Genomic DNA, 12,459 nt, shown 5'->3' on the forward strand with positions numbered 1-12,459 from the left:
TCAAAAGGGCTCGTTCGACCCTCCAAGAACGTATACAAAAACGTCGTGCAAACGTTGTTCATGCCCGTGCTCTCTTACAACAAAGACGAGAAAGGAGGAAGGAAACGGTGACCAAAGAACCACCGAAACTCTGTCAAGTTTGGATTCCAAAGTCTGGACTTATGCAAAATCAGTATTCGGAGCCCGTTAAGACTCCATACCCGCAAGGGGGTGGTTTTAGACGTGCGACTCCTGACATAACCTTGGATCGCTCAAGGACAAAAATAAATTGTCCTGAGAATGCCAACAAGGTTTTACACCCCCAGAAGAAGACGCATTCACCAAATGATATCGTCATACCTGGGAGGTCATGCCAACAGACGATACGATTTTTTGGCAATCATACCGATGAATCGTATTATCAAGTTGGGGTTGTGAATAATTTTCGAAAGAGAGTTATTCGAGAAATAAACTCTCATTGTTCCTGTGCGCGACTCGTTAAAGCAGCATTATCAGAATGTGACTGTTTCAAACGAGAAGCCATCCCACGAAGAGTCTCTGTATCGTCGAAGCCTAAGCCGAGACATTTCCACAAAAGAAAATCAGCTGCCCAAGATGATGAATTCCCTGAAGTCATCATCAACGTGGCTGATAAAAGAAAGCCTAAGCGACATTCAAATGACTCAAATCCCGACTTTTCCCCGAGAGGAAAAGTCAATCCAAGAATTGCTCAAAGGATGTCTCGACTCCAATTAGGAGCCATCAGACGCAGAGACTACAAGAGAATGCAAGAAGGAATGTCCTCGGAGGATGAATTCTCGGACACTTATTCTGCAATCGCTTCTGATGATACAATGTCTAGCACGAGACAAACCAGAGAAGTACTCACGATCACCTCTGATCAATTTGCTCAAATACTTCAGGAAGCTCTAACAAAGCAACGTGAAGAAATTAGAGCTGAGATGAAGACAGAGATAGAGTTAGCTATTCAACAAATGAGAGAGTTGCTAACTCAACAACCTCAACCTCCTGAGTCCAGTCAGCGAGCTGAATCCAGCCGCCACACTCAGAATGGTATAGATGACAGTGATCCAGAAGTGGATGAAGTCATTATGGCTGATACACCTCCCAATGACAATAACACTGGGGGTGGTTCAACAGATCCTCCCAATAATAACATTGGGGGTGGTTCAATTGAACCGTTTAGTAACACTGGGGGTGGCCCAATTATTTCTGCTCGACATCACTCAGATAGAGATGAAGATGAGGACAAGAAAATGCAAGAGCTTGAAAACAAAATCAACGCTTTGATGACGGCTCAAGAAGTGAAAAAGACGGGTATTCAATGTCCCTATCCAAGAGAATGGGATTCAATACCGTACCCGTCAAAATTCAATCTGATTAACTTCACACCGTTTGACGGGAAAAGCTCGCCTACTCAGCACTTGATTTATTTCAAGTCTCATTTGGGCATGATCTCTGGAAACGAGGCTTTAATGGTCCGGTCATTCGTTGGCACCCTTCGTCGACATCTCAAGCCAGGGAGCATCAATTGCTGGGATGACATGGAAAGTTTGTTCCTCAGCAATTTCTTCAATGATGACACCGAAGTGTCAATCGGGACTCTTCTGGATGAGAAGCAGAAAGACGGAGAGTCAGTCGATAATTTTGTCAAACGCTTCCGTAACAAGGCAATGAATTGCAGAGATCCTATTACAGAGGAGTTCATCCTGCAAACATGCCACAATAATCTCTCTATCGATGTCCCGGAAGCCCTAGGGGTCGTACCATCCAAAACTTGGAAAGATTTGAAAATGCGCGGTGAACAAGCTGAACACTTTCTTAAAAGAAAGAAAGTTGAGAGAAACCAACCGACGACATCTATAATTGCTGTGAACGCGACTCTCGATCCGAGGTTCCAAAAGGAGTATTCTTTCAAAGATGATGAAGCTCCAACCATATTGGAATACCTCCTAGCCAATGATAAAATTGAGCTGCCACCTATTAAAGATCAGGAGGGGGTTAAAATGATTACAGATCCAAACTACTGTGCATACCACAGAAGGGTTCTTCATCCCACTAATATTTGCTTTGGACTCAAAAATAAAATCCAAGCCTTAATTGACTCCGGCGTCATAATGGCAAAACAAGCCGATTAAAGACGACCTTACTCCATTGGATACACGAGTATAAACTGTTTTCCTTGACTCCGATGAGTATACGAGTATAAACTGCTTCTTCACGCCACTCCGAAGAGTATACGAGTATAAACTGCTCCTCGATACTCCAACAAGTATATGAGTTTAAACTATTTCCTTTCTTTCACGGGAAGTTCCTGGAGAATGCCATGCATGGTACTTTTAAGGATAACCCGATCATACAGCTAAACATGATGATAAACCTAGCTTCGCAAGAAAAGCTGGGGGTGGATGGTTCATGTAACGGGAAGTTCTCGGAAGAATGCTATATGTAATTTTCTTAGGGATAACCCGATCATTACAAACAAAGTGATAAACACTACATCCCCACGATGATTTTCGAATACTCTTTTGCTGAGATGAGATTCGATCACTTCTTTAGATCAATCTTCCCTCACAAAACCCTTATTTGGTCAAACCTTTAAATAGTTAGGACCAAAACCAAAATCCCCTCTCGATTCGTTCCATGAATGAGAGGTCCTCAAACCTTTAAACAGTCAGGATCGCCTCAAAACTCCCATTTGGTCAAACCTTAACCAAAATCCCCTTTCGATTCATTTCATGAACGAGAGGTCTACTTTTGAATTGAATAATCAAACCCTATGACAGTTATTGTTCAAACCAATTCAGATTCTCTAAGTGGAGATCCCACTTCGAGTTTCCTTTGCACTGGGAGATAGAATATAAAATTCTTCCTCTCCGATTTTGGGTTTATCTCTACCAACAAACAAGAGACCAGGAGATAGAATATAAAATTCTTCCTCTCCGATTTTGGGTTCATCTCTACCAACAAACAAGAGACCAGGAGATAGAATATAAAATTCTTCCTCTCCATCATCGGGTTCATCTCTACCAACAAAAAAGAGACCATGTTACTCCAATAGGTACACGAGTCTAAACTGTTTCCCTACGATCAACAGGAAGTTTCTGGAGAATATCATTCAAAATATTCTTAAGAATAACCTGGCTACCTCCCAACGGGTATACGAGGTTAAACTATTTCCCGAGAACTCCAAAAAAATACATGAGTATAAACTGTGTTCCTACGAAGACTGATACAGTGATTAACAATACGGTATCAATTTGATGACAAAAGCTGAATTCACAAGTACAAATTTCAGCTTCAATTCAAGATCTCGACGACGGTCAAGCGATGAACGCCATGCCGAAAGGACCTTAGCTATTCTACAAAGCACTGAATAGACTGAGAGACAAAGAGATCAAGTGTTGAAGCCATCTACAGGTTCTTCTATACGATCTACCCAACCAAGCATTGAAAGGATCATAAGTAAGACCTATCTTATCCAAAGCATCCCAGAACTCCTCTATAAAAGATTGAGTCTGGAATACTTTGGAGGGGGTATCTGTAGGCGTCAAAAAATGCTGAGAGATATCCAAACACAGCTCAAAAGGAAGTCATCCAAAATGTCAAAAAGAACACAAGTATAGACTGTCTCGCACGCGAGACAGTCTTTACTGCCTCGCACGCGAGACAGACTTGACTGTCTCGCCGTGCGAGACAGTCTTTACTGTCTCGCGGGCAAGACAGACTTTTACTGTCTCGCCCACGCGAGACAGTCTTTGCTGTCTCGCCGTGCGAGACAGAATTTACTGTCTCGCACGTGAGACAGCTCTCAGAGGGTCAAAACTACTTTGCATAACCGCCAACATGTGGCCACTAACTGTTCAAGAACGTGGGAAACGTCGTGGGCGAGAATCACGTGGATAACTGCCAAAATAACGGAGTTTGAAACGTGGAAAGGCAGTTACAGCGAAAACTGCCAGGAATATTCCTTTTCCGAGACAGTGTTTACTGTCTCGCGGGCCGAGACAACAAACACTGTCTCGGCAGCCGAGATAGGAAATGCTGTCTCGCAAGCTTGTTTTCTGCCAACTGTTCCTAGGGTCTATAAATACCCCCCGAAGGCTATTTTTTGGAGGGGCTGATCATTCTTGAGCACTTTGGAGCAGAGAGAGCATAGTTCCTGAGCTTCTGGCAATCCCTTGAGATTCGAGCTTTAACTTGATCTTAAGAAGAACGACTATCTTACTTTGATAAGATATCGTTTCAAATTCTCACTTCGATAAACGAAGGAAGAATCATTAAACCCCTCATCGATTCAATCAGAATCTGTGATTTGGTGGTCCACGAGTCAAAGCGCTCCCGGCACAGGCAAAGATCCCACGCAAGCAGCGATCCAAACAACGATCCTGCGTTTGTTTCTAAGAAGTTGTAATTTTTATTTTGTTATGTAAAAGAGGTCTTATAAAAAGACTATTTCTTTGAATTTATTGTAATCGATCGAAGATATAATGAATTCCACAGCAAGAGCAACTTTTGACGCAAACAATGATGTTTCTTCTTACAGCATTGAAGATCCCCTACATCCTCAACCCCAACCTACAGCCCATAGAAGATCCAAAACCAAGTGCAGACGGCAAATAACCTACTGAGGAGGAAATAGAAGAAATCAAAAAGCAGAAGGCAAAACGAGAGGAAGATGAAGTGTTGTGTCGCGGTCACATTCTGAACACAAAGTGTATAAGGAGCTTGCACACCGCTTTTCTTCTGCTCGCTTGCACGCAGCCGCAATTAAATCTCCTTGCACACAAAACCTAGGAAAGAATAAAGGTATATATATAGCTGAGTTGGGGAATTAAGTGGGCCGCATCTGGGCTTACTCTCTGTGATTTCCGCTTGATTGTGGCCCCACCCACAATCACGTTCTTAATTTAGTATGGTGCTTGATTTTAATCGCTACTATCAAAGTACTACATGGCATACGAAAAAGCAGGCAGCTCTTAGCCTCTATTCATATAAATAAAGAATTAAAGGTTACAGGTCAAGCTCATAAAAGTAATTCTCTTTCTTCTTATTTATTTATTTTAGTTTAATCTCTCTTATTAAAATTGGGAAAAACGTTCTGAGGTGTCATCTTAAATTCAATCTAATAATGCACCTCCTGACACATGGTCTAGACTATTTTAATAGGTTCTCCACTCTATTTATCATGATCTAAAATGCCTCGAAACATTTATAAAAAAAGAAAGATGTTTCAACACTTCTAACGCATATTTTTCGTTATCTCCTTTGTTATATTCTTGTAAAATCGTTAAGTTATAACTTAAAACCTCTTGATGCATGATTGACTATAATCCAAGATGTCAGATTTTTTTTTTCTTTATACCTTCTGAAACATATAGATAAAAAAATAAACGGAGTAGTTCAAGTCAATTGATTGCAAAAAAACTTAGTGTTAAAGGAGCATCCTTATCCTTAGATTGAATTTACGGTGACATATTAATGAACATTTTTCCCTTCAAAAGTTTAATATATCAATAATCACTCTTCCATGGAAGCTTCTCTGATTATCTTTCTCATCTTTTCAAATATGCTTTATTCTTCAATTATATTTTTTTAATCATATTTGAATCAATTTTGGTTTATGCACCAGACATAATCATAGTTAATTGGTATCTCCAGTGAATAAGCCCATCTTTTCATTCTTAACATAAATTACAGCAGTTAAAAAGGTTTTTTTTTCAAGTAACCTAATATTGTAATATTAGTTTCTAATACATTCTCAGAATATATTCAACATAAACAATTAGAAAGAAGAAAACAAGGATTGACGTGATCCCGTTGGAGTATCGTGTAAACCTAGTAATTTATCAATGAAAATTTGAGGTACGGATATTAAATTCACCAAATAATAATAATGGAATAATCGAAAACATCCGTAAACAATTCTTATTTCCCACAAAACTTGTGCAACATAAAGACTTGAACAACGTTAATTACTCAACGAATCCATCGCAATCTACAAATTAAAAAAAAAAAAAAAACCTCTTCTAATTAAAAGCAGCACAGTTGCGTCGAATATTCCCCTTGGCTCCAGTCCTAACTCCAATCCGGCCCACTTTAGTCATAGCGGAAATAAACGCATTCTCAAAGCCCTTTTGATTCTGGGCGTAAAAATTAACAGCAGGCCTCGATCTCTTGTCAGAGTATAAAACCTGGTCGGAGGTGAAAAGGCCCATCCCATTCTGGAGGTTTTTGAAGTATTGGTTGTCGAAGGTCCGAGGGGTGACGGGGTCCATGTTGATGGCGACCCTGGGGTCCACGTTCTTTGGGCACATGCCACGTAGCTGCTTCGCGTAGGTCTTGTTCATGGTGGGGTCCATCTTGTAGCGTGGGGGGAGGAAGTTGTAGACTCGTTTTGAGAATTTATCACAGTGGGAGAAGCCGAGACTGTGGGCAGCTGCAGCAGAACGAAAGAAATGAGAAAGAGGGAGATGGAGAGAGGAGGCCTGTTTGGCTATTTCCACAAAAAATTCGGAAATGGAAATATAGCTCTTGAAATGAATTCAAGACATTTCAAGACATTTCTTAGTTTTCATTTCTTTTGTTTGTTTCGCAAAGAAAAGGTTCATTTTCACTGCCAAGTCACACAAACAGACAAAAAAAGCCTCCATAGTAACAGTGCTTTGATTTCTATTTCTTGTGTTTGTTTGAGAACAAGAAAAAGGTAATGAGAAATGTGGCATTTAAATATTTCATTTTATTCTTTTGAACTATTCAAACAGTGCTTTTATTAATTAACTATTCTCAGATGGGACATTTCCAAGTGTTTTCAGCCAAATTTGGGCTGAAAACACATTTCTTGAAAAATTGAGGTGGCAACACATGTGGCACTTCATTTCTTAAAAATTAAAGACGAAGCAAACACATGAAATGGAAACCTCTTGAAATCAAAAACCTATGTGGCACATGGGGGTTTTCTTGAAAGGTGAGGTGGCGGGACATTTCTCATTTTTTTGAGCAAAACAAACAGGCCATAAAAGAGAAAAAATAGTATAAATAAGAGGGGCCCATTTACAATAGTGCGAATAACCCGAAGATAGAGAGAGAGAGAGAGGAGAGGTAGTGAAAGAAGCTAGCGAGTGAGAACTTTCTAAATCATTTACAAAATTGTCATGAGTTTTCAAAAGTATTGAAGCTAGACCTCCTGTTAAACTACTGTGACCCATCAGATGTATAATGTATTCATTGGTTTAGACTTTGGAATGACTCCCAACTTAACAATGGATTAAATATTAGTTATGATTTATGCTATTATGTCTTCACCTTGCTGTCTACTTGTCAGAACTATATGCCTTATTAACTATTCTATACAAATTTATTTTAACTATTTATGTCCGTTCGTTACAGAACCTCGTGCTATTTGCTTAGGGGTCTCCAGCCGGGCCCGGACATGGCCTGGAAATCCGGGCCTATCCGGGCTCCGAGCCCGGGCTTGGTCCGTCTCATTGGTGCCCCCGGCCACAACGGTCACATTCGTGACCGTTGGTCGGGCAGCCTGGGCCAACCCGGTTCGAACGGTCATAACGGCCATATTTATGATTTTGACCAAAATACCCCCAAAAAAGTTAAAACGGTCAAATTTTGAGGGTATTTTGGTCATTTGGCTAGGGGTCTGCCTCTATAAATAGAGAGAGTTTTTATTTATTTTTCTCATCCAAAACCCATCTACTTCTCTCTAATATTTTCTTATTTTCGCTTTTGCTCTCTAATTCTTCAATCAAATGACTTCCTCATCTGATTATGAATAGCAAATCCCAACTCCCGATGTTGAAACGAGTCCTAATACTCATACTACAGGAGCTACAGTTAATCCTCCTACCGATGTTGATCACAAATCCGGTGGCGATGATTCTGCACCTAGAGCTCCTAAAAGGCCGAGATCTGATATGTAGAACCTCTTCGAGAAGATAGAAGTCACCGGGGATCAACACGATAATTTTCTCACCCAGAAGGCTAAGTGTGCGTTGTGCAACCATGTTTTCTAAGCTCATCATAAAAGCGGTTCCAACCACCTCAAACGCCATTTAGAAAAGCACAACAGAGGTCAGACAACGCCTCAATTAATGTGATATCCGACAATCTTTACTCTCCTAATCCCCATCCTCCGGTATTCTCAGTAGTTGAAACCATTACGCATTTAGAGCCAGAAAATGCATCATCAGGTTTATTATTCTTAAAAAATTTTCTTTTAAATTAGTAGAATGTGATGAATTTAAAGATATGATTACAGATGGTTTTTATCCCGTATTTAAAAATTTTTCTCGTCAATCTTGTCAACGTGGTATTTTAAAATATTATTACGAGGAACAAGCAAAAATAATTTTTTATTTTTAAAGTTTAAACGGTAATTTTTTTTTAACTTCTGATATTTTGGCGTACATCTAAAGCACAAACTTGTTATTTATGTATCACAACATACTGAATTGATGATAATTGGCAAATGTTTAATAGAGTTATTTTTTATTGCATTTAAAGATTCAAATAATATGATATTAATATTGTAAATTTAATAATATAAGAACTTATAAAATTAGAAAAGAGTCTTCACTAACTTCCACGATTTGTTGTTGTTACTCTAGTTAATCAAACCACGAAAAGAGTCTTCACTTTTGAAATTAGAAAATACTCTTCCAAAATATATGCCCCCGCCCCCAACCCCCCCTCAAAAAATTTTTTTTTTAATTCGAAGGGTGAAGAAAAATCAAAGGGCATAGTGTAATATTGAAAGATGGAGATATGGGGAATGGTACGTAGCTAGTCCCAGCTCAAAGGGGGAGCACCGACACTCAATCCAGTTTGTCATCTCTCTAACAAGTTAAAGGCTAAAGATAAAGCATTTGTGAGCACCCAATGACACAAATCTAAAGTGCTTTCTAACATGGCCTCTAACTAATTACTTTCAATATTGTATGCCCTCAAAAAGAACCTTACGCATTTTGCAACCAAATTCTCACGTTGGTAACTTTTGCCATATTAAACGTTCTTTTCTGAATGTTGTAAAGAAAATCTTATTTGAGGAATTGCGGATTCGTATGCTCCGACTAATCTTGGTTGGTATATCGCTAACACGGCAACTGGTTGTTGTCCGGATCTGACAAATCATTGTAATAATCTTAACGCGTATTATGTCTGCAAGCGAACGAACCAAGGCTGGGAGACACTACGTACCTCCCATTTACTCATTTCATTTCTAAATATTATTGGCTTATTATTGACTAATATTAATAAATGAATTATCTGCCTAGGTGACTATCTACAAACTCTAGGTTAAATTTAAGGGGAAATATCACCGTGTAGTTTTTACCTCATGATGATGATAGTGAAAATGAACTGAAAATATCCGTGATTGATGTTTATTTAATTAGAAGCATTCGAAAATCATGATTTCTTCATGAAATTAATCTAAACTCTAGTAGAACAAAAGGTTTATCAATTCAAGAATACATATACGACAGAAAAAAATGTCACTTCTACTAGACCCTACGCATCCCTTCCTCGTTGAAAAGAGAGGGAAAAGTACAGTAGTCCACAGTATTTGCACCAAACAAGTTAGACAAACTCGTGAATCGAACTCCATTATTTATGCATCTCTTAATTAATTAGACCACCACATGATTAGTTCAAGTAAGTCAATTAATTAGCTGGTATATTAATTGCGTACCTGAGGGATAGGATAAGATTAACTAAACCAGTTACCTGAGAGGGCAATCATGTCATTTCGGGTGAGACCACGTTTAGCAAACAAGGAGGTGAGCTTGTTCAAATTGTGATCCGGCTCGGGCAGGTTCCCATTCACGCTCGCTAAAGTCGAGCTCAGTCCATCTAATCTCCCCAATTCCACAGCATAAGATGGTCCGCCGGCCTATTTTAGCACACAAACACCATCCGAATTGTTATTTACTTAAATGTATTAATAAAATTAAAGTACCGTTGCAGCCCGATGACGAACTCTCTTTTTCCGGTATGTAAGATCCGAGGTTCACTGACTTTTTTCCCCCCATTAATTTAAAAATAATAAATTACATACAAACCGTAACCCTTCCGTTGATATATTAACTAATTGCAAATTAATTGGAGGAGTAAATACCAGGGCTACGACGTCTCTCGCAGCCATTGCCACCAGGATATCGGCGCACGACACCTTATTCCGGCACCGCGGCACAGCATCCACGGCGGCCTTCGCTTTGATAACCGTGTCGAAGCCGTCTCCGGCGAGCGAGAGATTATCTGGGTGGTCCTTCTCGGCTTTGTTATTACCGGAGGATGCTACGATGATTGAAGCATCACATCCCTACAAAGATGAACCAAAACTTAATTAGAATGAGAATTTCCTTCTCGAGTGAAATATAAATTTTTCAAAAATAAAAATTGTCGTAATGCCTGAATGAAACAATCGTGGAAGAAGAGGCGGAGGGTGGCGGGTGCGGTGACAAATGTTTGCTGGAATTTTTTGGTGACGGCGTTCCTTACGATGTTTTCGACGTTCGGGCAGATGTTAGCGTAGTAATTTCGCCGGAGTTGAGCACTATGCCATTTGAGGAAGTAGACATAGATTTACTAGGGTGAAAATGAAGTAGCCACTCTAAATAAAGCTCCCATGTTTCATTAATTAGACGCAGAGAGAGGAGGATAGGGGGGGGGGGGGGGGGTGTTGAAGATTAATGGTGTGGAACTGAGCTTTTAGGAGAAGGGAATATATAAGGGTGGAGGTCACTAGATAATTGTTGAGCCAGTTGTCTTTGGGAATCTTCATAAAATAATTAAGGTTCAAAGACAATAAATCACAATTTGTGCTCGCAATGGACGACTAAATTCTAAAGGGTGTGTTCGGCAAAATCCTCTTTAACGGGGAAAAGAAATAAATTTGACTAGAATTGGCCAGGTTTTTGTCAGACACAAGTTCAGCTCTTTAACTTGGATCCACTAAACTAGTTAAAAAGGAAGCGTTGCCAAACACATCTTAATTGGCTCAAGTCAATACACCGCTGTAGACTTGCCTCAAACTAAGATCCTGTTTGGATTGAGGGTAATGGGGGTGAGGGGAAGGGGGTAACTTTTAACCTTATTTGGGAAGTAAATATAGCAAGTTAATAGGGGTGAGGGGAGGTGAAAGGATGTGAGAAAATACCATGATTTCTTCCCCCAATTTGGGTAAATGATTTTTTATGCATAAATAGGTACGATAAAATGTTTAACAGGCTAGTTAAAAGAGGAAGAGTTGCCAAACACAATCTAAGCTCAAGTTAATACACCGCTATAGACTTGCCTCAAACTAAATGGTTTTTTTATGCATAAATAGGTACGATAAAGTGTTTAACGGGCTTTTGTGAAGTATGCTTCGTATGTGGAAAAAAATATATACATGCAAATGTTGCGCGCCTTGCGGAATCATGCTCGCACACCAAACGAGTCCGTAAGTCACGAGAGAAGAAAACCAAATCAAATACAAGTGCAATCCATCAAAATACGACACAAATCAAACCAAACACAGGCTAGGAATTTACGTGGTTTGGCAATTGCCTACGTCCACGGGGAGAGGATGGAGAGATTTCACTATATGGAGGAAAAATACAACGGGTTACAACTCACAAAATCACTCAAATATAACCCTAACCAAAATTTTCAACTCCCTCACAATATCTCCCTCTCAAAGTGCTCAAAAGTCTGCCAATTCTCTCCTCAAGAAACCCTAAAAACGTGTTTCACTTTATATCAAAACACAAACCAAAACCAACTGTGAAAACCGAACTGGCCCATTTACCCTCTACGTAGTCGACCGGACATGTGCTCGCGGTCGACCAGCCACAAACAAGATTCAAACACTGTAATCATGCACGTTTTTGGTTGACCGCTATAATCGTTCGGTCGACCGACCAGATTTTCGGTCGACCGGTTGAACTCGTTCGGTCGACCGACCAGAATAGGGTTTCAGACCCTATAATTCTACAGTCTATCGGTCGACCGAGCCTATGCCGTTGGTCGACCGATCCTATGCCGTTGGTCGACCGACCCGTAGCCACACCTGTGCACTTCAAATTTCATGTTCTTCTTCGCCGTTTTTTTAATTCTCCACCTCGGCAAAGTTTTCCCAAAACCGAGCCGACACCAAACATGAGCACCACTGTGTCGTCTCACCAAATCCGGCTGCATCAATGTGGTTGCCTACGTACCCCCTCTCCTAAGAGATCAAGCCGCCCGTAGTTCACCTAAATGGTCGCGAACAACCTCAACAATCACAAATTTGTAACAAGTTTCTACAATGATCAAACTTGTTGCTCGAAACCACCTTTGTGAGCATATCCGCTGGATTATCTTTTGTGTGGACCTTCACGAGCTCCACATCTCCATCTTCAAGAACATCCCGAATGAAGTGATAACAAACGTTGATATGCTTCGTCCTCGTATGAAAGACCTGAT

At 40.1% G+C, this 12,459-nt stretch overlaps 1 protein-coding gene across 1 annotated transcript; it reads right to left on the reverse strand.

Moving 5' to 3' along the window:
• Window positions 5,880-10,596, reverse strand: LOC109821069 (peroxidase 50-like; the record flags this gene model as incomplete). Its single annotated transcript, XM_020387265.1, has 4 exons — window positions 5,880-6,439; window positions 9,739-9,904; window positions 10,130-10,333; window positions 10,423-10,596. Coding segments are annotated over 4 exons (954 nt in total), but the record flags the coding sequence as incomplete, so codon positions are not given.

Source organism: Asparagus officinalis, chromosome 8 (assembly GCF_001876935.1).
Source record: "Asparagus officinalis chromosome 8, Aspof.V1, whole genome shotgun sequence".
NCBI classification, from domain to species: domain Eukaryota; kingdom Viridiplantae; phylum Streptophyta; class Magnoliopsida; order Asparagales; family Asparagaceae; genus Asparagus; species Asparagus officinalis.